The 27,690-nt window shown below is 51.5% G+C and overlaps 1 protein-coding gene across 6 annotated transcripts in view; it reads right to left on the reverse strand.

Moving 5' to 3' along the window:
- Nucleotides 1-10,074: 10,074 nt before the first annotated feature.
- Nucleotides 10,075-27,690, reverse strand: part of LDLRAP1 (low density lipoprotein receptor adaptor protein 1) — a 22,085-nt gene continuing 4,469 nt past the window's right edge. Inside the window, exons 3-11 of one of the 6 annotated variants that reach the window (XR_003573701.1) lie at nt 26,980-27,092; nt 24,160-24,274; nt 21,462-21,534; nt 20,959-21,042; nt 19,601-19,731; nt 17,997-18,031; nt 14,872-16,214; nt 13,807-13,995; nt 10,583-10,600 (exon numbers count right to left, since the gene is read on the reverse strand). Coding sequence is in view for 3 of the 6 variants with exons in the window: in XM_027905558.1 (XP_027761359.1) it covers nt 16,070-16,214; nt 17,997-18,031; nt 19,601-19,731; nt 20,959-21,042; nt 21,462-21,534; nt 24,160-24,274; nt 26,980-27,092 (696 nt within the window). In the remaining 3 variants the exon portion in view is untranslated. Of the gene's footprint in view, nt 10,521-10,582; nt 10,601-13,170; nt 13,999-14,095; nt 16,215-17,996; nt 18,032-19,600; nt 19,732-20,958; nt 21,043-21,461; nt 21,535-24,159; nt 24,275-26,979; nt 27,093-27,690 lie in introns of those variants that run through there. The other 5 variants (XM_027905560.1, XR_003573700.1, XR_003573699.1 and 2 more) reach the window with 5 other exon arrangements.

Below are 27,690 nucleotides of genomic sequence, written 5' to 3' on the forward strand. Positions count from 1 at the left end.
GAAAGGATAAAGGTATAGAAAGACATGTTTAAGGCTTGGCTCTTTGGAGCAGCCTTTCTCCTCCTCCTCCAAATGATCCCATCAGCATTTAGTGACCATCCTGTGCTGCCCAGGAGGAGGTTTGCAGGTTGGAATTTATAAGAGTGGATAAGCCAGTGGTGGATTTTGCCCTGGTTTAATTCAGTTTGTGCTGTGCAGGAGGACAAATTTCATGTGATAATTTTAATGAGCTGAACAGGTAGAAAAATGGATATTTAGCCCCCCAAACCCTCAGAATTCAGAGGCAGCATCACACATATCTGCAGGTTTGGCTGCTTTTCTTTCAGCTCCACATTCAGGCATAGAAGATATTAATTATCTGAATTAAGACTCACATTTAGGGATGCACAGAAGCCTTGCTGAGAATTCCAACAGTTCTCTGCTGGCAGGAAACATTTGCACAATATAAACCCCACCACCTCAGCCAGACTTATATGTTATCTTAGAAAAAGGGGGAAAAAAATCCATTCACATCTGAGATAACAACCCGTTCCATGTCTCTTAAACCAGAACTGTGTAGGAACGAGCTTTCATCAGAGGGAGAATCTTGCTTAATTATGGTGAAGGTCTCAGCAATCTTCTGCGCCAGGGAAAATAGAAAACAAGCTAAAAAATAGTACAAAAGCAGAAACATAACAGAAGGTGCATGGAGGAAAGAGCAGAAACAGTTCTAGTTTATTACTTTCTTGTAATAACAGGTGACTAATGTAGCAGCCTCCACAACTTTTTTTCTTTTCTTTTTTTTTTCCCCATTAAAATCAGCATCATCAGAAATTCTGTGCTCCATTTTCCCCTGCTTCAAGAAGGTGAGGGCCACGAGAACGCAGTGAATCTGCTCTTGTGAATGTGGAGCAACAGCCTATTTTAGATGGCTTCAGAGATAAGATCCCAAGTGGGAAAAAAAGTCTAAGAATAATTTTCAGCCCAAGGCTTGGCTTGTCAGAAAAGGCAGTTGGGGCAGAGCAGAACGGCAGGTGAATCCGTGATGAACTCGGTGAAAGTGAAAAAAAGCCAGTTTTCCACAAACAGAAGCCTTAGGAAAGCCCAATAATCTTAAACCAAACTTAAATATTTGTTTTGGGGCAAAAAACCACCCGGAGTCAGTTCAAGAAGCCGTTTGTGTAAGATGTGGTGGTCCCAATGGCCTCCTGGGATTGAATTCCCTGCTGCCTGTGGGAGGTTTTCATCTGGAGATGTTTGGAGAGAGAGATCCCCCCTCTTGGAGGTAAAATCTGGCTATCCAACAATTCCTAGCAGACATCTGAACTGTTTGGGAAGAACCCAGGAGGTGACAGTCCCACCTGACATCAGTGGGGACTGAGAACACCTAAATGTGTGCCAGGGGACCCTATTTGAGGAAATGCAGGAATTTTCCAGCTGCAGAAGGAGCCAAGCAGACCAATGCCTTCTGGAAACTTCCAGGCTTCCTAGTAGTCATTAAAGACTGGTGTAGTTTTTAAGGAAAATAACCTCCCAAAGGGGGAATTTCTACTTTTTGGACAACCACCTGTCCTGCCTCCAGAGGCATCCTCACGTGCCAGCACCTACCCCTGCTCTCCCCCAGTGTGATAATCTCTGCTCTCCTCCAAGGGGTGGGCTGGGTTTGCTCTGAGAACGTTGTCAATAATGCATATTTCACACACACAAAAAAAGAATCTTCTTTCATCATATAAATATATCCTGCTGCTGCTGCTGCTTTTTAAAAGTGAATTTCAAGGCGAGCCAGAAAATAACAACCAATACCTTCAAACACTGGGAAGATTAATCACCGTGTGGGAACACGGGAAGAAAAACCTTTCTGTTCGTCATATTCATTGTCCACAGACTAGGAGACAAAAAAAAAAAAACACACCCACAAAACAAACCCATATATTCTTTTGGTTCTGCTCTGTGTTTTGGCCAAAGATGAAACACAGCCATACATTTTCATTACCTGCCTCAGAGCTCTCATGGTTTATATCAGCCCCACTGCCCCAGCTGTCCCCTTGGTTAATAATTGTGCCACAGGGTCAGTGATTTCAGCAGAGCTGTGACAGTTTTCAGCTCTGGTGCTGGGTCTGAAGAGGATCCTGCCCTACAGGGAGAGTTTTAGATGAGGATTAGTGTGTGAATTCTTCTGGACTAATAGATAAGTGCTACAATAATTTAGGACAGATTTCCAGCTTGTGGTTAGCAGACCCTTGGGGTTAATACACTGCTCAGTAGCAATCTATTAAAAAATACTGGAGAAAAAACCAATTTCGTATAAACCATATGGGAAGATACACAGAGGACGTTTGTCTTTAGGAGACAAGTCAAAGACTAAAACCTACCAGTTTACACACATTGCAAAGAAATTTATCAAAGCAGCTGTTACAGGACAGGCAGTTTTGGAACCTTTCAGCAGGAGATAACAGTATGAGAAACTTTGGGGTCAGATTGTTAATCAGAGTTATTAGACCTGATGGCAAGGGATAACTCCGTGAGCCACGGAGATCCTCTGGCCATTTGTCCACAGGACAGGGTAAGTTACTGTCCAACACTGCTGACTTTAATTGGATTCTCTCTGACACTTTTTAGGAAATCCTTGACAAACTCACTGGATCAAACCTTCCACTCCTCTTGATTATTTTCCTAAAGTGATGCAGAGAGACCCAGGGTGGGCTGCAGAGTCACTCCCCTGCACATGGTCAATGAGCAGCCTGTGCCACCACAGAGCCAGGAAACAGATCCATCTTAGAGCCAAAACTATTTCCCCCCTTTCCCCTGGTGCCAGGCTCATTTCCCTTAAACTTTAATGCCTTTGAGCCAGGCCATTATGAGCCAGGCCAAGAGAAATAAGGACACCTCGGAGCATTTGAATGGGATAACATAAATATTTCCATTACAGGGAAAAGGAAGCATTTCCAAAGAGCTGAAAGTCATTTGAACTGTGGTGCTGCAATGAAAATTCCAGCTTATAGCTCTTTATATTGGCCATCCTCGGGTGACCACTAAGGCTTGGCTAAAAATCATCTGTCAACTCTAGCTCAGGCTGGAGGGCGAAGCAGATCAGGAGATCCCTTTGGGCAGTTAATTTAAGATTAATACACAAGTTCCAGGGCATTTTATTGGCACTACTCAGATGTCACCAGCCTCCTTCTGGAGTGATCCAAAGCTGCCAGGCTATTGATTGGGATAAATTGCACAGATCCTGGTGCCTGCCAGGTGAAGTTCCATCCCTCAGGGACTTTCAAGGTAAGCAGAATTTAAACCTCTTCCAAGGAGGTCAATAGTACGTAGGGAAAAAGAAAATATCAGGTTAATGGGGCAGATGTTCCAGCAACTAAATGCGTTTCTATTCCCTGCAGAGAGGAGTAAAAGTTGTTGGAGCGCTTTGCCAAATTACAGAATTACCCTTTTCCCTGCCCAGCCATTAACCAAAACAGGAAAGCAGAGCCCCTGCAGAGTTCAGCCTTCCCAGGGTGGGAGTTCCTGTGCCAGATCATCAGCATCCAGGCCAGAAATAGGAGCTAAGGTTTTAAAGGATGGCAGGAAGTCATCAGCCAAAGCCACGAGAGCAGATTCCACGCTTTGCAGACGCGCTGCTGTCACAGTCCTATTTTGCAGGTTATTTTTCTCTCCCCTCCGAAAGGCAGGATTGTTGCTCTTCTTTACAAAGAAACTTTTCTCGAGTGCCCATGTCCCCCTTGCAAGGCCAAATCCCTTCAGCTGGTTCTGCTGGCCACTGCACTGAGCTCCCTGGCAAACCCTGGAATAGGGAAAGGGCTCGGTGCAGCCCAAAATAACTTCCCAGTCACCTTCAGGGTGAAGTTCATCCATCCCGACCTGAGAAACAGGTCACTCCCAGCCTCGCTCGGATGAATCACTGTCTGCACTATATTTATCCAGAGCCTGGGGAGGTCTGCACCACGTTGTTGACATTTTGCCAGGCTGAGCCCAGCGAGCAGAGATGTCCCACCTATCCCGTGGCATCTGCAAGGGCATGGCCTGTAGGTGCCTCGTCATCCTGGCCCTGGAGAGGACACTGCACTCTCCTGACAGAGGAGCTCCCTTTTCCAGTATCAACCTGATTGTGGGGCTTTGCTGGTGCCAGATGGCCAGCACAGCCCCCCTGCTGTGGTGGGAGCGAGGAAGGTTTCATCCCCCAGGTTGTTGCTGGCTGCAATATCCTCAGAGGCCTCTCTGTTTTTCCTGGGTCGGTACAAAATAAAGCAATTTCTTGGTGCTGAAGCCCCACGAAACAGGAAAATGCTTCTCCTTACTGGTGTCTCTGGGTGGTCCCAGCCCAAGCTCAGCACCTCATCATTGCCCATCTGTCATGGAAGGGGTCCCATGGAATGAGAAATCTCATAGCTGGACCCACAGATATTTCATCTTCCCCTTTTCCTACGTAGTGCAATGCCCAATCCACGCGAAAGAAGAAAAATCTTCCTTGGATCCTCGTCCAGGATAAGCAGCTCCTCTTCAAGGACCCCAATAAACCCTGCATAGGTCGGTGCCCTTTCCCCCTCCCCCTGTCAGGGTGCCACTCTGCCTGGCTGAAGTGCCCTAAAAAAACAAATGGGAAAGGAGATCTTTGTGTTGCCTGAGCCTTGAGCTGCTGGGTGTTTGTTAGCTCACAGTTTTTAATCCTGGTCTCCTATGGGCTGCTCCAGCCATGCAGGCTGCATACAGATGGGAAAGGCTCTGACCAGGTGGCCAGGCTGCAAAACAGAGAATGAGAGCTGGAGAAAAATGACAAATTACGGGATTATAAAAATACCCGCCAGGTATCAGAAAATGCAAGGGAGGGGGAAATCAAGTAGTTCCAGGGGAAGGGAGAGGTAAGGAAATTATTGTCTTAGGGTGGGATCCTCTTGTCCCAGCTTCAAAAAGGAAACAAACCCCCTCCTCACCCGTGGGATGGATGGCGCAGCAGCATCCAGGAGCTTCTCAAATCCGGGCTGGGAAGCCTGCAGAAGCCAGGGAAGCCTGTCTGTACTTGGCCAAAGGCAAACCCAGCTCAGCCTTTAATGCTTTGCTAATGGCCTGCTTCCAGAGCTTTCCCCCCAGAAACTTGCTCAGGGCTCTTTCCATTTCATCCTGAAAAATCCCAGGGTTGGCATCAGAAGCTTAGAGAGATAAAGGAGGAGAAGCTTCAGCCCTCAAACATCCACTGCTGAGAGCTGTCCTGGAGACGAGGAAAAATCCAGGAACAGATGATCAAATGGTTGATGGCAAAACACCTGTTACGTGGAAGTGTCTCTTCTTTTGAGGTACCTGTCCACCTTCTTGCTCTTTGAGAGGACTTTTGCACCTGGTGAGTCAAACTTTGGAGGAGAGGGAATACAGTATGGCAGCAGGGCTGGAAAAGGCCTTTCAGATATAAGAAATTCTCTTTTGAAACAACTTGGAAGCCTTGTGTGTGGTTTTAAAGAGATCAGGTGGCAGTTTGGAGTTCAGCACAGATGTTATTAAGTGACATCTCTCAGCCGTGTGTATGAAACCAGAGGAGATATTGATAATGGTTTTCTCCTGGGTTACAATCTGCTGCATTTATTCTCACCACACAGCCAGAAACCACCTCTCCAGATATTGCATTATGTTATCACTCCAGCACCTCCCTGAGAGGTAGGTCCCAAATCAGATAAAGCCCGAGCTCATCAGGGCAGCCAGCCTTTAAATCACCATTTAAAGGAGGCTTTATCACTCCCTGCTTCCAGCTTTGCAGCCACAGTGCGAGGCACAGAGCAGGTTAGGATTCAGCTCACCTGGCTCCAGACTGAATGTTTCCCAGATTCTGGCCCCCATCAGTCCCAGCCCGGCGTGTGGTTCACCCTGAGGGTCTGAGAGCGAGTTAATCTCGTGGAAGAGATGGATTCAGTGACATTTAATCGATGCTGGCAGGGGCAGAATGAGGGGAGAAGCGTTGACAATCCAAGAGCAGGACCACACCTGCATCCCTCCAGGTCCAAATGAGATCAGTGTGGACCCGACCTGCTGATTGTGGCCCAAAGAAGGGCTGGAAAAGCAGGATCACATTGTCATCTGGGGGGCAGAGGTGATGTGGGGACACACAAGGGACCCCCGGGGTGGATGAGTTCTGTTGCCTGCTCTCAGAGCAGGGACGTCACAGACTCCCCTTCATTGTCACACGGGGAGCAGCCACTCCACAGGCATCCCATAAATCACAGCTTGTTGCAAAGCACACGGGTGGGTGCCCTGGGCCATCCTGGAGCTGGAATCGCACGGCTGTGGCAGTCAGAGGCATCAGCAACCTGAGCTCCCCGGGGCCTTTCAGTCAGCCAGCCGAAACCCAAACCTCTCATCTCCCAAATTTTGCTCTGAGGAAGCAATACTTTAAATTTCTTTGCAGTTCTCTCTGTCTCTGCTGCTGTGTCAGGCAGGAAGGGGGGAGATGTAACTTTGAGCTCAGTATTATTGCACCTCCTTATGCAATGTGGTTAACGAGACAAGGGAACTCATCGCTGGGAAGATTCACTCCAGACTGTGCTGGTTCTGTCTCATCCCAGCCTCGGGAGACCACACCGTGGTTTTGAGGGCAGAAAAAGCAGAACTGGAAAGGCACAAAGCATCGAGGGCAGGGGGAAGCACCGATGAAACTCAGCCAGCACAGCAGCCGAGTTTCTCCTGTCAGGGTTGTGAAATGACTGCTGTGCTCGTACCTGTCTGGAGCCCTTAAATAACTTCACCAGAAGCTCTCCCAGTTCTCCCATCACAGTCTGCAGACGTGAGTCGGGTCAGCTCGATGTATAAATGGGAGACCACAAAGGAGCAAGTGACCCAGATTCTGACAGGCTTTCCCCAGAATTTAATCTTGATGTACAGCACCAGCCGCCTGCTGGATCACAGTGTTTTAAACCCCCATGAAAAACAAAGTCCACCCTCTTGTCACCCCTACAAGCAAAAATCCCGCCTGCCCAGCACTGACTCTTTTCAGGCACAGTCCCGTCTTGCTGATGAGTTCTGAGCAACTCATGGATCCATCAAAGCCTCAAACACAAATGCTGAAGATCAAATCTGGCCTGATTTGAGGAGCAAACCCCAAGTAGAGCAGCACAGCCCCATCCCCCCTACTCAGACCTACCAAAATCCTCCCGGGGGCCTCGGGCTGTGGCTTCTGGGATTTATTTAATTACTCTGAGAGGTGAGAAGGTGGATGTGGGGAAGCTGTGAGTCAAAGGGCTCCACCTTTGGATGGGGAAACCTTCCTGCCTGACCCGATGCTGAACAGCTGGGAGGCAGCTGGGGCTGGGCAGGGACGGCTTTGACTCACTGCCTGGCACCAAAGGTCAGAGCTGTGGATTTCTGCATCGTCTCTGCGCTCTCACACAGTAAATATCCCTGACTCCAGCTGGGCCACAGCTGTAATGAAGCTCTGTGAAAGTCAGCTGGCTCATCTTCCGGCTCATGCACCGACCACGAAATTACAGGTTCCTTTTATAGCCTCTTTATTAAAAGGTGATTTCACGGGAGCCATAAAGAGGGTGATTTTCAAATGTGAGCTGGATCTGCCGGTCCAACAGATTTTTTGCATCATGCTCAGCCCTCTTTAACCACCCACCTTCTCTTGCTCTGGTTTTTTTTTTTTTTTTTTTTTAAACTCACATGTGAAACCAAGTTGATCTGAAAGTCCCTGGCAGCCCCTGCCCCTGGTTCCTGTCACTGCCTCTGTTGGTGTCTCTCTGATGACACCACACCCCAAAACCTGCAGCCTCTTTCCTCGGGAGCCCCTCTTTTTCCACGGGCACGGATCTTCCCCGGCCCTTCCTTACAAACCAAACAGACCAAATAACTCCATTTTCCTGGTTTTTAACACTTTTCCTTTGGGCTGGATGAAGCCCAGCCACTCATCTGCACGTCAGCTCTTATTCTACAGAGGTTAAGCGGTCAGTAATGTTTTATATTTTCAAAGGCTGCCTCGTTTCAGTGTAATTTGCACGTTCTCTGCAAACAGATCCTGCTCGAATCGCAGCCACCTCCGGGGGGAAAATGCAGGGGAATGATGACCTGGGAATGTACCACATGTCAGTGGGAATCAAAGGACATTAAAAGCAAATCCCTGCTGTTCCTGGCCATGATGAAATCCCAGTACACACAGGCTGGGTTTAAGATCCTGTTACTATGTAGGGGTACATTGATTAAACCTTTGTTCTTAACCTGAGCTTTCCAAGGGAGCCTGTAAACATGGTTCACTATCATAATTTCAGTTATAATAATACATGAGCTCAAAGGAAAGGCTCTCAGCTGCAGCTTTTTTATATTTAAAATCTTTCTGGCTGAGCAGTTTCAACTTACTATTGATCCAGATGACGCATTTGATTCCTATAATTGAGATTGGAATTAAAAAAAAAAAAAAAAAAAAAAAAAAAAAAAAAAAAAAAAAAGCAAAAAAAAAGCGTCTTTCTATTTCTTCCAGAATGTTTGTTTCTCACATTTGACAGCTCTGTGTGTGCATTGCTCAGGCTTTTTTCCGTGATTAAAGCGAAGGAATTTTTCAAGAGTGGAAAGCTGTAGCTGCCTCAGCCCAAAAGTCGAGGAGGAGGCTCAGATGTGGGGATGGTAGGGGTAAAAAGCCTGGGTGTTTTCCCCAGCCATTGCCTTTTAAATGCTGAGTGGTGCTAAAGTTATTTTCTGAGGGATCACAGAATCCCAAAGAGGTTTGGGTTGGAAGGGAAGTTAAAGATCACCCAGTTCCTGCCACGAGCAGGGACACCTTCCACCAGCCCAGGTTGCTCCAACCTGGCCTTGGGCACTTCCAGGGATGGGGCAGCCACAGCTTCTCTGGGCAAACCTGTGCCAGGGCCTCCCCACCCTCACAACAAAGAATCTATTTCTAATATTTAATCTCAACCTACTCTCTTTCAGTTTGAAGTCCTTCCCCCCTTGTCCTGTCAACTGGGAATTTGGAAAGGATAAAATACAAACAAGGCTGAGGCCAGCTCAGGTTTCCTGCTGCTGCAGGCTCAGGGATCTTCCCCTTTCCCCTCCTGCTTTCCCCTGATCCAAGAGAATTTACAGCAGCTGAACTCCATGGAAATTCTTCACTTTCACATGGGATGACCAGGAGGCCCAGACTCAGAAAGAGCAAGCCTGAAACCCTCCTCCCTGGGCAGCCAAGTGTGCTGGCAGTGACTCAGTTTAGATCTTTCTGTAGGTAGTGTACTGATGGGGGATACACTGTGTATACACTTGTTTGTTTGCAAAAAAAGGTAAAAAAAAAAAAAATCTATTAAAATCCTGCACCTCTGGGACTGCCTTTGAAAGGCATGTGATGTGACTCTAGGAGAGAAGTGATCAGCCTGCAATAATTTAGATGTTCCTGTTGCTATGGATACTTTCTTTAAGTGAAGCATACCATTATAATTTAAATTTCCAGTAACAAAGAGGGGGGAAAAAAAAAAAAAGAAAAAAAAGAAGAGAGCATATTAAAAGTAATAAAAAATGCCAGAGACATAACTGTTTTATTCTTTGCTGTCAGTTTTACTCGTGCTGTGACAGCGTATAGAAGTGATAAAATTGCCGTGTCTGAGCAGATTTAGTGCTTTTACACATTTTATTACATTAATTAGACCTGAGGTTCATCCGTACGAGTGTGTGATAGAGGCAATAGCCAAGTGACAGGCCGGGTGCTGGGATGTGACACTAAAAGCAGGGGAAGCAGGAGGGTTGTAGCTGAAACAAGAGCTGACAAGCAGCAAGTTTGAGCTGGGGATTGTTCCAGCCAGATCAGCGGAGGGGAGATGGAAACACAAAGGTACAAGCCAAATAACTCCCTGCAAAGTATCATCATCGAGGCTTTCAAGCCAAAACTTCGCCTGGAGTGGTGTTGCCATCCGTGGGATTGTGAGAGCCGAGGCAGAAACTGCTGCTGTGGTTTGCAGGGAACGGCGGGAAAACTCCTGCGTGGAGGTTGGAGTTGTTTTGCTGGGCGAGAGGTTGCTGATGGTGATGGCTGGAAAAGGTGAAAAAAGGTGAAAAAAAACCCAAACCCAAACCCAAACCCAAAACCTTGGAGGCAGAGAGTGAGGGATCTGGAGTGGAATCTGGCTGGTTTGAAAGGAGGGGAATTAAAGTCCCCGTGGGGCTGGAAAGACGATGGCTTGGTGATTCCAAAATAGAAACCGTGATGGCAAAAGTTTGGGGTAGACAAGGTGCCTGGGGAATAAACTGGTACCCAAACACTGTTTTTCCTCACGTCACAGCTCAAAAGAAGAGCAGGCAGCAGAATCACTGCTTGGCCTGACGTGGGTGGCTGTTTTGTTCCAGTTGCGACCAGCAATGTTGTTCCCACCCTGTTCCCTCGGCCAGGACAGGAGCCTTGGCCTGAGCCTGTGGGCTTTCGAGCCAAGCTTTTAAAAATCTGCATTTTTCCCTCCTCGCTTCTCTTTTCCCAGCCCCGAGCAGCAGCCGGGCGAGCGATAAATCACAGGAGTCACGCGGGGATTTCAGAGCCAAACCCTGACGGGGTTGATGTTCCCAACCTGCCTCTCCCGATCCTTCCCTTCGCAGGGAGAGGAGTGTGGCGGCCCTGATGACGTGGGAGCAATGACGTGGGTGAGAATCACCCACCTGGCTCCTGGAGGGAAAAGTGGAAGAGAAGGGCCGGGAGGTGACACGGTCCCTGCCCGTGGGCACAGCCGGCACCGCTTTGGGAGTGCTCCCACTCACGCTGGGTTTGCTGGTGACTCCTGGCTGCCAAAGACCCCGCCACGGGGAGCGAGGAGCGAGCTCTCACTTGCAGAGACACGTCTGTGCTCACAGCCCAGGCCGACAGGAGAGGCTGGGAGCTGCCAAAGGTGAGCGGTGCCAGCCGGGTGCTGGGCGGGAGGGAGAGCTCCAGGCTCCGGTGCCCTGCTCAGACACGCTGGCCACGGGCCAGCAGCGCTGCCGGCGGCGCGTGGCCCCGATAGCAGAGCTCCTAATCCGCTTTCCAGGCAGGGCTGAGGGTCCCTCTGGCTCTGCTGGCCAAGAGCCGCCGCCCTGGGAGCTGCTCCAGAGCCAGGAGTGAGAAGGAGTCGCTCCCAGTGAAGACCAGAGCCCAGCAGGGACAGGACCAAGCGTGTGGCCAGCGTCAGAGGCCGGTGGCGCTTAATTAACCAGCCACTCGGTCACTAATTACCTTCTACCTGCGCATTTCCCAGTCTTCCTGCGCTTGCTGCATCTGCTTTCTTGGCTCCAGCTCTTTGGCCCCATTTCCACTCCCACCTCAGAAGACTTCCTCTTCCTGCAGCTTTTAATGACTTGACATCCCTCCTTTTTGTAAAGCCAATGTTCCTCCTCGGAGCCAAGAACCAGCTGGAGATGTCTGCTTTTAGCAGGGAAGAAAAATAACAACCAACTCCCAGCAATCCCCAGAGCTCTTTCCCATTGTCCTTCCCCTGAGCATCGGAGGAGAGGTGCTAAATAAATGAAGTAATGCAATATTAAGACTCCCTCTGTCATAAGCAGAATCCACTCACTCCTGATAAATTGCTCGCAGTCAGATGCCGGCTTGCTGCTAAAAGAGCCCCTGAGCTGAGGGCCCCATTCTGCTCCAGGTTATTCCATCAGCCTCTGCTGCTGCTGTTGTGGGATTCCAGGGTTCCCTCTGTGCCTCTGGGTCCTCCCAAGCCCATATTGCATCTTGCTTGGCTCCAGTTGTTCGACAGAACGTGGGCATCACTGACAAGTTACCCCTGACCTGATGAACTGACGCCCTGGCTTTCAGGGAATCACAGAATCACAGAATATCCTGAGCTGGCCGTGACCTGGGGAGCCTGGGATGGGTGGGACAGGATTTAGGGGCATAAAAGTTAAGGAAGGGGGCGTAAAAAAGTTAATTTTTGACCAGTTCACAGATTTTTGGCGCCGAAATGATGGCTTTTCTCAGAGGGAGATGCTTTCACCTGCAGAAACCCCCCTCATTCATGCAGACTGAGGATGGCTGTGCTGTGGGGTCACCCCTGCAAACCTGGGGAGAAGTTCAAAAGCAGAGGCAGAGACACACAAAATACCCCCCAGCACCGCGTGCTGACCCGTGGGGAGCTCCTCCTGAGCCAGCCCTGCCCTGGGCTGTTGGCAAACACTGCCTGTGTTTTCTGGTTCAGCTCCTCTTGGCTCGCCCAGGACAAATCTCATCTTCACAGGCAGCCACCACGCAAGGCTGAGGCGTCAGAGGGGGGAGAGCAGCGCTCAACCAACCCCCTCCCCTTCCCACCCCATCCCTCCCTCCACCCCCAGCCAAAAGGCACTTGTGCTTCTCCACGAGGACTATTATCTCCTGCTTCACAGCACAGGAAGCCTGGCAGGGCAGCCCAGGGCTGGCCATAACTCAGCATTCAGGTGTTCAGATGGATGAAACGTGGCTCTGTTTGTGCGTGGAAGAGAGAACAATTTTGGGGGAACCAAAAACAGCTCCGCAGCTTTTGCTCAAGCTTGGGCAGGGAGCTACAAACACGGTGCTGTGAGGAGAGGAGAGAGGTTCAGGGCTCTGTACCTGTCACACTGCACAGCCTCGTGCCCAGCAGCTCAGCACTCCCCTGAAGCAGCTGGTTTGTAACCTTCGAGCTGGGCTTGGCCTCGACTCACAGAACAGCAGCCATCACTCAAGGTGAAAACAGCAGCACTCCACAAACGGAACATCTCTACCCTTAAACCCACCCTGCAGCTTGGCAGCAACAAGCCGGGTCCGCTGTTGTGCTTTTGGGGATGCTCTGGAGGAGTTTAACGAGTTACAGCACCGGCACTTAAAACAGGGAGGGCCCTGAAGCAGCACACGGGCTCTGAAGCAGCACACGGCTCCTGCGAGCTGCAGGTTCTGCTCCTCTAGAGGTGCTTTGAGAGGGAGGTTGAAGACGGGCTCTCCATCAGCTCCCTCGCCCACGCCGGCTACCGGCTGTGGGATGGATGGAGCTGTTCCATCCCCTACACACCCTCCCCGTGCCAGCGCAGGGTGACAGACCAGCATTTCACAGCACAGCCCACGCCCAACACCTCTGCTGCTGCTGCTGCTGCTGCTCCGAGGGAGGGAACGGGCAGCAGAATCCCTGCCATGTCCCCCCCGTGGAAAAACACGGGGCTGAGGGGAGAGGAACCACCAGCTCCCCCAGCTGCCCTGAGCCCACCTTTCGTGCCCCTCACCACAGAGAGTCCCCCCTGCCCCTCTCGCAGCCATCAGAGGGGAAGGAAATGGATGCTGAAAAGTTCCTTAACCGGCAGTTAAAAAAAGGTCACACCCGAACCGAAAGATCAATTTGTTCCTCAGCATCGCCATCAGCTATGCATGAAGGCGCAGGCTGCCAGTACTCAGCACTCATAATCTGGGACAGCTCACCCTGGAACAGGCAATTTCAACTGAAAAATGAACTTTCAGTCTTTTTTTTTTTCTTGTTAGCACTGTGGGATGAGAGGCATCTCTTGCAAAGCCCCCCTGCTCCAAGACCCCAAAGGGAGTGGGTGGCACAGGCAGGTTAAACCTGTCAGCACCCCAGATGGGGCTCTCCATGCGCTTCCCAGACAAGGTTGGCAGCGAGGTGGGCTGGGAAGTGAAGGAACCCAGGAAAGGCAGGAATTGCAAAGGGATGCTGAGCACACGGGGCCGTGCTGGGCTCTCCAGGGCTGTTTTTATTTAAGAGGCAGCTGTACAAATTCAGCTCCCCTCACCAACAGGGAGAAGCACTTTGTGACTCCAGAAATTCTATAAATTAAAGAGGTTTTGGGGTTTGACTCTACTGGCACCACGTTTTTCTGCAGATGAGCCTGAAGCACCGACCTCCATCTCCTCACTCATCATCATCCCCTTACCTGAAGGCCAGTGCAGGGACAGACTGTACACCCCTCTGTGCATCCCATGGGGCCACATCCAGTCCTGTAAGCATTTCTTGGAAGCAGCACCATGGACTAATGTCTGACTGCAATCCTCTTCCCACCTGGATGGCACTGGAATCAGCTGTCCAGTGGACACAACCTCCCAAGGATGTTCCCAATCACTTCCTGCTGTGCATCAAGGGACAGGCAGAACTCAACCAGAAATACAAAGACTTCTACACATTAAAAGGACCCCTGCAAAAATAAAGTCACCCAGCAGAGACGCTCCAAAAAAATGGTAGAACTTTTATTCCTCTCAGTACAGATTTTCTTTACAGCATCGGGTTTTCTTAAAAAAACTATATACACGCATATATAGTGTTGTGCACTTCGGCATCTGCTCCTGGAGTCTCTAGAAAAAGGAGAAAGATCGACGTACAAAGTAACCCTCACAGTCCATCCTACAGCCCGGGCTGTTTTCTGGGAAGATCAGAACTCCTTGAGTCGGGACAAGGCACTGGCTACAAACCCCTGCTCGTGCAGGAGGCTCATGTCTCTCCCCTGTGCCTCTGCAGCAGGGACAAGCTTTGATAGTTCCCTCAATCACAAGAGGCTGGTGCTGCACACAGGATCAAGGAAGTCATGGGCACAGCCGTCTGAAGATGTAAAAGCGCTTTAAAGCCCACTCTGCAGGGTACACAGAGCACGGGTTTTATTGAGAGACACGATGAGTCAGCTCCACGAGTCCTCGACACCTTCTCACACTGACACTTAGGGGGGAATAAAAAAAAAAAAAAAATCTCAAATCTAAGTCAGAGTCACTCAGCTGCTTCCTAATGAATTCATCCAGCTGACAGAGAGGGTTTTTTTTTTTCTTTCCTGCGAGTAGTTTTAAGAGAGTTATAAAGAGCTATCTGGGGAATGAATTAGTGCTTCAAACCCAAGTTACAAATCTATAAAACAGATTAGTATACTTCACATAAGGCCACAAACACTGCAAACTGTCAGTGTGACTATTTAGGATCATTAAACTTAATCTTTTAATTAGCATAAGCTTTATACCTCCATTACTTATTTTCAGTTCCAGGAGCAGATGAAGCAGCTTCCTGAGCCTCCTGGGAGCTGTGGCTGTCAGGGAGCAAGGGGATCCAAGTACCTGGAAGGGGCACCTCTTGCTAACTGAACATCCAGGTATTGGTCTTGCCTAATCCAATTCCACTGGAGTCGATCGAGTGAGCAACAACCAAACGGTTTTGAGGCAGTGAGAAGTCATGGACAGGCAAATCCACTCAGCCAGGGTGAGAACACAGATCTATCCTGCTGCTGGTCCACCCAAGCTGCCACTTCCACCACGCTTCAGCAGAACAAATCATTCCTCCTTGGCGGTTTTGCTTTCAAAGCCAACAGCGCAACGGAGCTTTAGGATCTTCGAGTCGCATCAGAGACGGTGGACGTGAGGAATCAGCTTTGAAACAGAGCTGCAGCATTGCCAGGTTGGGTTATTTTTGGGTAAATAGCTTCTGAAGAGAAAATACAGGCACTGCTTAGCTTGACAACTCGGACCGTCGCTTTCAGTTCAAGTTTTAAAGTGCAAAACTTCGTAGAGTCTTTGGGTTAAAAAAAAAAAATAAAAAAAATAAAAGCGTCAATTCCCACATGGAGCTGGTGAAGAAACAGCCAGAACCCGCAGGGGTGATCGACAACTGTGAGAGTGTCACAGACATTCATACAAAAGCAAGATCTCTGCTACCTCTCTGATTTAACACTGTCAGCAGCTGCTGCAAATCCCCTCCCCTCGCCCAGGCAGGTGACGTGTTGTTCAAGAATCAGCGGATTAGTAACACTTGTGCTTGGAACTGCATTTGCATCTGCAGACCTTTGTCTAGAGGATCAGCACAGAGGGACTTTGGTGGTGCACAGTCTGTTTTCAGAGAGCAACAGGCACTGCTGAAGGTTCTCCCATGGTATTATTGCCACGTAATCCTGTAGATGCTCTCCACGCCTTCCAATAACACATGTAAACGGTAACGGCCGGGAATAAATATGGCCAAGAGCATCTCGTGGTTCAGATAAAAAGCAAGGTATAAAAAAAATCTGCATCAGGTTTCTATAGCTTTGGTCTAAATTGTGCTGTAACATCACCTGACCTGGCGAAGAGCCCTTAGAAGAGCCCCCTGTGTACAGCACCTGCAACAGCACGATCCAGCCCAGAGACTTTTTTAGTGGTTATTCTCCAGCCAGCTCTTCGATCCACTTGACCTCAAAACATGAACAGATCATCCTTCTCGCCCGTGGTGGAATCTATCTTGTTCCAGTCTACAGGGGAGAGCGTCTCTGCACTCTGGATGTCCTGAGCTGTCAGCCCCGTGTCCAGGACCTGAGGGTTTGTCCTCGACTGAGCCAACCTAAAGAGGAGGAGGGGGGTAGAGAAAAACACAAAATAAGAACCCAAATCCTGGTGGTTTATAGCCCTGATGCATTCATAACACTGCAGCTCCGCATTTCAACACCCTCCAAAGGAATTAAGTGGTTCAGGAAGGGGGGAGCTGGCACAGAACATCTGCGAGTCCCTGGTCGTTTGTCCCGGCGTTTCCCCTGCAGGCATCCAGGGAATTTGCAGCCTGGACATCCCATATCTTAACGGCCTGGCTGTTTTCCTCCCCGGAGCTACGGCTGGGATCTGATCTCTGCTGCCCAAAGGAGCAGCCTCGGGGCAGTGACTCAGTCTCGTGGTGCTGTGTCTGGACAGGCAGCGTGTGCTGCAGCTCTGCCCGAGCATTAACTCCTCGGGTTAAGACACAGAGGACTCAGCTGATGTTTAATAGCTCCCAGGATCAGCTTTTAGGAGCTTTTCATCCCAGATGTTTCACAAAACCTAACGAGCCCCAGTTTGTTGCTGTGTTATTAAACACCTCTGTGAAAAATGCAGCGGTGCAGCATCGACTCTCCCCGGGCTGAAGGTTAACTCAAATATTTGGTGCTTCATCCAGGGGAGGCACCAGCGTCAAAAAAAGCCTTTTTAATAAAGAAGAAAAATGTCCAGTGATGATGATGATGATGATGATGTGGCAGGAATGCTTCTGGAAGCACCCGCCTTGGGAGGACGAGCAGCCCAAACACTGAGTCACTACCACAAGGCCGAGGGTGATGTGACAGCTCAGCATCCAGCAGCCCAAAAAACAAAGCCCACAACCAGCAACATCTCTGCTTCATTAAGTAGGGCAAGGAGCAGGGGGTAAGGAAAACAGCCAACACCGGGGACGTAAATTGAAGCAGCCCCTTTTATCAGCCACATCTTGGGACAAGGCTGCTGTGGAAGTGGAAGCTGTAAATCATCCCCGAGAGCCAAACAAGACCCTGAGGGCTGTTTCCTTAGGGCTGAGCAGGCAGTTTTGCAGGGCTGCCAACCCTGGCACAGGCAAACAGCTCTCGGGGAAGGGACAGTGTTGGGTCAGCCCTGCTCCTCCTGCCCAGCTCCCTCCTCCAGCACCTCCCAGCCAGAGGAGGAGGAGGATGAGGAGGATGAGGAGGAGACCTGGCAGCTCCCTGCTGCCTCTGGCATCTGCACCCAAGGCAGCTTTGCCCAAGCTGGGGCCTCCACACCTCATGGTGGCCTGGTGGCTTCACACACTGACCCGGGGGATGAGACCCTCATAAACCACACCATTCCCACCGCCCCACAGGGTGGTCCCCACACCAGAACAAGCAGGAAAACCCACGTGAAAGGAAATGGGTTTGTTTAACATAGCTGGATTGTTCAGCACACACGTGCAGGGAAGCTTTTAATTTGGATTAGAAAGAGAACTAAACCCCTTGAATCGATGGCCACACGCTCTGAGTCTCTGAGCAGAGGAAGAGTAAAGCCCCCAGTGCCACAGCTGGGACCAGCATCAACAGGCAGCCTGAGAAAGCCTTGGCAAGTGGGAGCAGACACACCAACTGCTCGGGGAATTAAATTCCCTATCACACACAGCCTCTCTCCACCCTTAAAAGGTTGTCAAAATATTTGGCTTATCAGCCAACCTCAAAGCCCATCTTTCAATTACCAGCTGAGGCACTGATGGGGCAGCTGCCTAGGTCAGATCATGGCACTGATCAGATGAGGAGCATTATTAAAGGCCCAGTCAAGTCTCTGGGGCTGGTCCCCAGTGGTGGAGTGAACTCATAAAGGGAGTTGTGAGAATTACCTTGAAAATGCCTCGTCGAGACCATCATCCATTTCCTTTGTTGAAGAGATAAAAAGAGAGACAAGTAATTGCTAAGAGAACACACAAAAGTGTTATTTAGAGGTCTGGCTCTGCACTTGAGCAGGGCAGACAAAAAAATGTATGTATATATTGGCTTCTGAGTGCCCAAATCAACCCCCCCTCTGCAATCTGCCTCCTAGGGCAGGTTTTATCTCTCTCTTTCTCCCTCTCTGCACAAGTCCCAAGGTGAGAGGTGTAACTCTGGGTGGCCCAGGCTTCCCCAAGGCAGATCCCAGACATCCCTGGAGCTTGTCTGGATCTGGAAAGGGGAAAGCAGCGCTGCACCAGCACAGGGTGGGCCTTGAAAGCAGCCCTGGGACCTTTTATCTCTGATCTGCTCCTAAGGTGTTCCAGGGAAAGCACTGGAGTTGCTTGAGGGACAAATGCAGGACCAGGGGCTCTGTGGGAGGGTTTTTCTACAGACAGGCTGGACTGCTCCCAAAATCCTGTGATGCACTTACAGACTTAATGCAATTAATAAGTAAAGTATGAAAACTCTGTAAGCAGGGAAGGATTGGAGATTGCTGATAAGCCTCCAGGATTTGATTTAAGCTTCGAGCTGATCTTCAGGTTTAACCTGGAAAGCCTCAGGCTCAGGCCCGCCAGGCTCAAGAAACAGGCCCCAGGCAAAGGCATTTATTTATCCTTCAATTCTCCAAAATTCAGCAGACCAGGGGTTTCCAGAGAGGGCACAGGTTGGTGACCACAGAATGGTTTGGGTTGGAAGGGACCTTAAAGACCATCTTGTCCCAACACCTTCCACCAGCCCAGGTTGCTCCAAGCCCTGTCCAACCTGTCCTTGGACACTTCCAGGGATGGGGCAGCCCCAGCTTTTCTGGGCAAACCTGTGCCAGGGCCTCCCCACCCTCACAGGGAAGAATTTATGCCTAATATCCAACCCAAACCTGCCCTCTTCCAGTGTGAAAAGGATGCTGGAGCACTTGGGCAGGGAGGAGGAGGAGGCTCCCTGGGGGATGCACACCCAGCACATGGGGCTGCATCACTATTTTTCTATTAGTGGTCCATGACACAATTAAGCCAGATGACTGAGGATGTTTCCAGAAGCCATCCATGCTCCCAACAGCCAGATACAGCCACAAACAAGAGCGAGGGAAAAATAAGAGTAACAATGAACATAAATATAACCTGGTTTTAGTGAGCAGTAAACAAAAGCCATCAACATAATGATTTTTTCCCCTGAACAGAGCAGTTAGGTGGTCTCCCAATTAAGTGACAAACCACTGAGAAATACTGCTCCAGAATAAGAAATATTCAGTTACCTGACAGCAGCGTTTTTCCCAGCACCTCACAATCCTGTTCATTTATTTACCCAGCCCAAAAAGGGCAGCAGGTACTCGAACACCAATCGATCATTTCAAGTAGGACACCCGAGCCCCAGCTCGCTTGGGCACCTCTGAAACCCTCCCTGAGCAGCTTGGCAACCCCACAGCTCCCAGGGGGAAGGAGTTATCCAAGGAAAAGCCCTGTGGTGGGACCTGGAGCACACCCATGGAGGTGGCACCGCACCCCCAGCTCGCACTTACCCACACCACGTTGTTGTTTACGGAGGAGCTGGGCCCAAACACGCTGTTATCCAAGTGTGGGGGGTCTGTGCTGCTGCTCAGGGGTGACTTGGCAGGATCCTCAAAATCCAGCAAGTTCCCCGTGGCTGCTGCTGTGGACAGAGCAGAGGAGGAATGAGGGGAGGGGAAAAGATACACACAACCAAACCTTTTTGCAGTAGTAGCTTCCCTGCAAGAGTGGAATCAAAGGGTTGCATCACATTGCTTCAGGATGGCCCCGAATTCGAGCATGGAGGAGCTGCATTCACCCCAGTGGGGGCTGTGATTTATCCACGATTTATCCAGATCAGGCACCTGAGAACCTCTCAAGAGGGATTCAGGGGAGGACCAGCTTCATCCCTCCAGCAGCCAGTGGGAAGGCTCCTGGGTGCCCACTTATGCTCAGGACGAGTCAGGATCAGCCCTGGGACATCCCAGCCCAGGATGGGAACAGGTCCTCAGCTCAGCCCATGGCATCAATTCAGCATCTTACAAACCTGCACCAGTATTTATAGAGCAAATCCTGCACTGGGCAAAGATCAGTTCAGAGAATCCTCAAATCCTCCCCATCAGCCTGCACTGGAGGGGAGATGCAGAAGTGCCCCCCAGCTCCAGAGCATCCCCCAGGCAGACACTGGAACCCACTCCCACACCCATGGCAGCCCCCAGGGCCACACTTGTTCCAATGTGCCACCGTTTGTGACAGATTCCTCCAGTCCTGAGCCTTCACAGGAAGAAACAAGATGTGCCAGCCTGGAAGGAAGCCCAGTTTAATGCTATTTTCCTGTGTGCCAAATCCTCTTATCTCCGTGGCCAGCATGGAAGAGAGATTAGCCTTTTGTCCCACTTCTCCCTGTCTTTCGTCTCGGAGGCAGCAGAGGACCCGTGGCCAGGCACTGAATTATGAGGGGATTTACTATTTAATTGTTTTATTTCACACACCTCTCCTTCCTCGGGGGAGCTGGAGGCACAGGGGCTCCTGGACATCCCCCTCCCTCAGCCCGTGGGATGGAGTGTGCTTTGGGTTTGAGACAGAATCGGGCTCAGGATGGGGAGATCCACACTAAGCTCTTAAGGACATTATGGCCAATTTGCCTGGGGCAGAAGTAAACAGATTTGGGGTGGCAGCAGCTGTGCATGAGGGGCTGCAGGAGGTATTTAAGGGGGAGAAGGAGTGGCTCAGCCAAGAACTCTGAGAGGGCAATAATCTCTGCTAGGACAGAAGTGCAGCTCCTTGGTGGTCTTCAGAGCCTCCCCAGGAGCTCTCCCTGTCCAGGGAAAATCCCCCAGCCCTCTCCCATCCCCGAGTCTGGAGCAAAGCTCTGCTGGGGGTGACTTACGTGTGTCAGGGTGGGCAGGGGCTTCTGAGCTGGGGCTGCTCGTCCCTTCTCCTTCCAAGATGGACCTTTCCCGCTTTTCCTTCTCTGAAAAAGAAGGAAACCCCATCACTGCCCACAGAGTGCTCCCCCACAAGCTTTTAAGGAGGAGGAGGACGTGGGACAGCTCAGACGGGCCACCTCTGCAGCAGCCCAGGCTCTGGGTGCGTTTCACAATCTCCTGGAAGGTGAAAGCAAAGATCCTGAGAGTGGTAGCAGAAACCCCGACAGCAGCAGGTCTCTGAGGCATCACAGCCCAGCACCAGGTCCTCCAGCATGAAAGGAGCCCAGCCAAAACCTGGCTGGATTTACAAGGCTGTCGAGAGAAACCTGGACGATGCCTCGCGCCAGCCTTGGGAAGCAGCCTGGAAATTCGGAGGGGCAAGGGGAAAAGGCACTTGAGAGCTGGAAAAAGCCCAAAGTCATCCCTTGAAAGTGAAGAGTGGGAAGAGGGGAATAAAACTCACCTTCCTTAGCTGCTTGCCAGAGCTCAAAGGCGATTTTGAAGGCCTGTGCCACGGTGAGGGTGACGGCCTGTGCCTGCAAGGAGAACGGTGAGGCAGGATGTTAATCCCTACGTAGATTTAAATCACTTGGGAGGTTTTGCTTTCCAGACTCATGTTAAACCTGGATCCAACCAGTCCTCTGCTCCCACCTGGCTGGGGAGGGGAATCAAATACTGATGGAAGCAGAGCCTTACTCTGTGTAGGACACACAGCTTGTTGTAGATGCGTCCTCAGGTGTAATGGGGAGAGGCAGGAGGCAGGAACACGGCTGTCACAGCCAGTGTGGTGATGGATGGGGAGACAGGAGCTGCTCCTGAGGGCAGGGAATGCACAGCTCCTCCTGCACCCCACACCTCAGCAGGAGCTGCACGGACCTGGGCTCGTCCTCACAGCTCCCTGAGGGATGTGGCTCCCCCCCAGTGCGGAGCATCACCCATGAGGACAACACCAGCTCACAGGGATCAGTGCCTGGGATGAGCCCTGGACCACAGCTGGCCACACAGGGCTGGGAGGGACAAGCAGAGCTGCATCCATCCTGTCCTGGCACGACTGTGCACCAGGATGCCCTGAGAGCAACAGGAATTCGCTGCTCTCTCCACCTGGGAGCAACTTTAGAGGCTCTTCCCTTGGCTGGGGTCTCACTGGCTTAGACCACCAGCACGGGTTTGTCCTGCTCCAGCCCTGGCCCGAGGCAGGAGCAGGGAAACCATCCCTGTGAGCCCCTCCCCGAGCCTGAGCAGCACTAAAACCACCCACCACCACCACCACCTTCAACAGCACGAGCTGCTGGAGATGTATAAACAGTGACATAAATGCCAGTTTCATTAGGAGCAGGCACAGCTCAGGAGCAGCTTAAGCACCGGGAGATAACGAGGAACACTCGGCACGGCTGGCGCTGCGGGAGCCTCCAGGCCCGAGTTTGTTTTACCGAGTTGCAAACCAAACGAGCCCAGATCCAGGTCAGGAACCTGCAGCCCTGGCAGCTCGGAGGATGGAGACGTGGAGGGGCACAAATGGGGCACAGCATCCTGCGCAGGAGGGGCGAGGAGACCCCCAAACTCATCAGTGCCAATTAAGCCTGGAAAGCAGGAGAGCTCATTTGAATGTCGGAGCTATTTACATCTCTGATGGAAGTGCAAATGCTTTATGGCAAAAAAAACCCCTTAAATATGGTAATTAAGTATGAAACTCCTCACAGCTGTTTACAATTTAAGCTGTCACATCTGAATCAAGTTTAATAGACCCAGCTACCGTTGAGAATTACCCATGAACTAAAAATATGGACTAATTATATGCCCGTGACTGGTAGCTGTGGTACATGCAGGGACCCTGCCCTGGGGAGGGATGGTTCCCAGTCTGGGAGCAGGGATCACCTTACCAGCAGGATGTTTATGCATTTTATAGACTAGGAAGCAAAAAAAAAAAAAAAAATTATTTCCTAGTTTTTGCCACAAAAGGCCTTGGAGAACTTTATTTGGAGGGAGACGCGCTGAGCTGATGTACCACTGAGATAATTCTTTTAGCACTAGAAAGATTTAAATTTTAATTTGCAGAGCGAGGCTTATCTTTGCCGTGCAAGGATGGGAGCACACGCCGTGGAACGGAGAGACAACTTGTAGCTTCCATTATTCTCTCCATGGAAAAAAAAAAAAAAAGTTGGGAGAAGCACAGAATATTAACAAGAGTGAGGTGGCTGCACTCCAGGCACAGGAATGCTCCTGAGAACCCAGGAATCACCACGCTGGGACGCAGCGGGTGGGAACGGCTCTCAGCGGATTTGTTTCCCTGTAGGTTTGGGAGATCCCATTCTCCACGTGGGCCCTGCAAGAGGCACTAGGGGAAGGATTTATGGGGGCAGCGGGGTCGGGCCTGCCTTTCCTCTGCCCTAAAGCCCCTTCCTGTCACAGGGAGGGGGCTCAACTGGCTCCAGGAGAGACCTCAAGGACTCTCCTTGCCCCCCTTGCAGCCGGTGCCCACTGACCCGCTTCCCTCCCTCACCAGCTCTGGGTCCCTGCCCGTCCTGGTGCACTGAATCAGCAGGAAAAAATCCCACAAGTAGGTCCAAAGCAAGAGCCAGAGACTCGTTTCTACACACAGGTCTCTGCTCTGAGCCCCATCCCTGGCACACGTGGGGTGATCCCACGGGAAGGACACGGCCCCGGCTACAAAGACGCCGCTAAAAACTGGACACAGAACTTGGATGGCGAGAAATGGAAGGGAGCCAGGGAGGGTAGTGAGCCCAGAACAGCTGGGCTGAAAGCCTCCCCTGGGCACCTCGGTGGGAGCCTCCCTGGAGACCCCCCTGTCTGCCAAAGCCTCTCCACACGCCGGGCTCAGACCGGCTCCTGCAGCCCAGGGAAGTGGAAGCGGAGCAGGGAAGAGCCCCAGCAGCTGGGAATGCAGCATGGAAGGGGATTTTCCAGGTGTTGGTGCAGGGTCAGGTCCTCTCACTCCCACCCCAGAGGGCAGAGAGGTTTTTAGGTGCCGAGACAACGGGCTGAATCCAGCCTGGAGTTGATGGATTAACGGCAGCAGGAGGGTGGGAGCTCTCCCATGGCCGTTCCCCCCTCGCTCTCAGTGGGGGCAGAGCTGTTATCTCACCACTTCAGCCCCTCTCTGCTTCCTCCTCCTACATCCCCACTTCTTCCTCTGGACTGACCATTTTCCGTTTGGTACAGAGGAAGGCATGGCACTCCAGGTTCTCATTGAGCTGGTTCTGGGCAATGTAGGCAAACACTTTATCGTGGATCTTGTCTGCCGTGCAGTAGGATATCCTGAAAGACAGAACGAAACGTGTCTGGGGCACTGAGCACCAGGCAGAGCCACCAAACCCCTCCTGGGAGCTGCCAGCAGGCCCCTGCCCCGGGGCTTTCCAGCTCCAGGGCCGAGCAGGGAAGGCAGAGGGAGCTCAGGAATGTTGCCAGACCTCAGCGCAGCTCCTTCCCAAAGCGGAGGAGTCGATGCCACAGGGCTGAGAGTTAAGAGAAGCCCCAGAGCCACTCCTGCAGCCACGGCGTGACCCACGTGCACCACACGGGGAGGCAGGAGAGAAGAGAAGAGACAGTGATTCACCTTGTGGGGAAGGACAGGTTAGAGAAGGTAAAGATTCCAGCAGGCCATCCTGGGACTGCACCTGACAAAGGCTCTGCCTTCAGAAGAGAGGCTGGCTCAGAAGGTTTTCCCCGGAGGAGAAGCTTGCAAGGAGAGAGGGGGGGTTGCTCTCAGCCTATGATTTAATCTGGAGGCTCAAACCAGAGGGAAGGAACTGATGGGGGAGTGTCCAAGAAAAGCTGTTGGAAAGGTTGAAATTCAGGCTGGGGGATCTGCAGTAGCAGATGCACGGGATGCTCTGAGCACACTGGGTGTGGGGAGGGACGCTCAGCCTCCTCAGTGGAGCACCCTCAGGATGGCAGAGTCTCTCCCAGCCCCTGGGCAGGTCCAGGCTGACTCTGAAATGCCAAACAAAGCCCTGGAAGAACAACAGGATGGGGAGACCAGGCTGTGATTGAGGGCTCAGCTCCCTTCTGCAGGGCAGCAGGTCCCTCAGCATCAACCTCCACCACCTCCCATGGCCTGTCCCTGCAAGGAGCTGCAGGACTGAGTGTCTCATCAAGCACAGGCTGGAGCAGTCCCACAGGTTTAGTGTGAGGTGGCAGCCAGCAAAGCCTCTTCCCTGGGCACACAGCAGATCAAACAGGTGTTAAGGAATGAGAAAACCCGAGGAAAAAGTGCGATGTTTCAGTGAAAAGTTCTCCCATGGCCCCATTTTGCCCCCTCAGCTCCTGCTCTTGCTGCCCCTGAGAGTTTGCAGGGAGGGGACTGGAAGGTCCCAGTTCCCAGCAGATGCTGGGACTTTAAAAAAGCCACATTCAAAATTTATTTACACTGCATTAGTTTCTTACATGCGAGGACGCCTCTGCTCAATGGCCTACATTTTGTTTTCCAGAGCTGAGCTGTGCTCTGGTCTTACCAAAGAGGCGCTTGGAAGTTCACTCTTTTCTCCTGTTTCTCACAAAACTGCACAGTCACTCCTTTAACAACCATGACAAAGCCAAGGCAAGTCATCTGAGCTGGCACGTGGCCCTTCCAGCACCCCCTGGCTCAATGTTGGATGGTCATTAATTTCCAGGGACAGGATAACTCACACCTGCCCCTGAAATGAGCCAGTTTTAGCCTCTGGCAGCAGCACATCCAGTGGCAGTGGCTGCGTTTTAGCCACGGCCACCCCATCCTGCCCCAGCTCATGATCCAGGGAGGAGCTCAGAGCCATCCCAGTGGATAGAGAAGCCAAGGAGAAGACAGCAGAGGTGTCAGAGGAAAGCCCTGGGCCTGCCACTGGTGGGACACACTCCCTGAGTGGGTAGAAGACCCCTTCATTCACACAGATCCCACCTGTCACCAGGACCCCACAGCACCAGCGTCTCCAGGGAGCAGTGACAGTCCCCAAAACAGCCTGTCTGGGATGGGCTGGCTTCAGTCAATGAATCAGGGGCTGCTCACACTCTGGTGCCGACAGGAACAGCTTTATCGACAGCTGTTAAAGTGTCAGGGGAGAATTTAGGAAGCATCTACAATCCCTGATCCCACAGCTCTGCCTGCTCTTCCCCCGGCGCGGGGATCCCCATTTTGGCACGGCTGCTTTGCCCAGCTCTGCTTTAGCAGCAGGTTTGTGTCCTGGGGAGGGCTGGGCTCTGCAGCCCTGGCTGTGTGTGACTGCTGGGCTGTGGAACTGGAGAAGAGCAGGTGGGTTAGTGGTGTGGTCAGAGAGAGCCCCGAGCCCCTGCTCCCCCTCCCAGGTCTAGCACAGAGCAGCAGGTGAAGGACAGAAGCAGAGTGGGAGGGGAGATGCAGAGGGAAAAGGGATGAAGGAGATGGAAAAGGCCAGATCCAAGCTGAGCTCTGCTCCACCAGGCCTGTGCCCACCTCCTGCCACTCTGGAAGAAAATGCTTTCAAAAGAATTATCTCCCAAAAGCCAGAGGAGGGGGTATGGGATAACCCACCCTTGCCCTCCCCACCCCAGTACCGTGTCCCAGCAGCTGTCCCAGCCCTGCTCCCTGTCAGAGCCTTTTAAACACAACAGAGACACGGAGCAGGCAGTGAGGGGATGCAGCCCCAGCTCAGGGGTACTCTCACCACCCTCTGTGTTCCTCCTTTGCCCTCACCCCACATGCTTTGGCATTTCTGCTGCCACAAACAGGCAGCAAAGCCACACGTGGCCACGCAGTGCTCGGCTGTGGACCTGCAGTTTTTCTGCACACACCCCACACCTCCAGGCTCGTCACGTCTTTCCTCACCCCCACAGCTGGACACATCGCACCCCACGGAAATTTACTTTAAATTTATCACCCACCCTCCTTCCCCCAGCTTTGCCTTCCACCCAGATGTGGTGGACAGTGAGGCAGCAGCTCAGACCGGGTGGGGACGGAGCAGAGGAGCAGCTCTGGCACAAACCCCCACGGAGGGAACCCCAAAACCCACCTGTATATGGAGACGTTCTCGATCAGCTCGTTCGTGCTGCTGTCGTTCAACACGATCCCCCGGGGAGACACTTTCAGAGTCACTTTCTGCAGCTTCTTTCCACTTGCTTTCGCCTTTGGAAGGGAAAAGAGGGAGGGGAAAGTTCCAGGCTTTTAAGGCTGATGCCTCCAAAGGCACGTGAGCAGAGACTCCAGAGACTTGCACTAATATCACTCGTTACCCCTAGAGACTGATTTTTACTACCAGGTGTGATGAAGCACTTGTTAAAACTTTTCCTGCCCTGAAGCCACGATTTTCACTGGCACCAACGAGACAAGGGCACATACGACCCACTCCATGCTGTGCTCAGGCACTTCCAGCCCTGCACCTCCACAGGGATTTCCCCGTGGCCACCGGCACGAACCGGCGGCTGCTCTGGCCGAGCTGTGTGAGCTCCTGGTGAAACCCTGGGGAGTTTTGCCTTTAGGGCCAGTTCTAGAGCAGAGGGGACACCAGCACGAGCGAGGGAGCTGTGCTGGGAGCAGGGTGGTCCTGCACAAAGTGGGCTCCCAAGGAGCTGGCTCCAAGCTGTGCTCCCGTGGCAAGGCATCCCCCGTGCAAGGTCACGATGTCAGCTTAAAAAGTAACTCAACTTTCATGTGCCACTTTCTCTTATTTACTGTTTTCATGCTTTCAGCCTTCAGATAACACTCAGACACTGCCCAGCCTGCC

This window comes from Empidonax traillii, unplaced genomic scaffold, assembly GCF_003031625.1.
Source record: "Empidonax traillii isolate 1590-97213 ecotype Southwest subspecies unplaced genomic scaffold, ASM303162v1 scaffold1166:size242162, whole genome shotgun sequence".
In the NCBI taxonomy this organism is placed as follows: domain Eukaryota; kingdom Metazoa; phylum Chordata; class Aves; order Passeriformes; family Tyrannidae; genus Empidonax; species Empidonax traillii.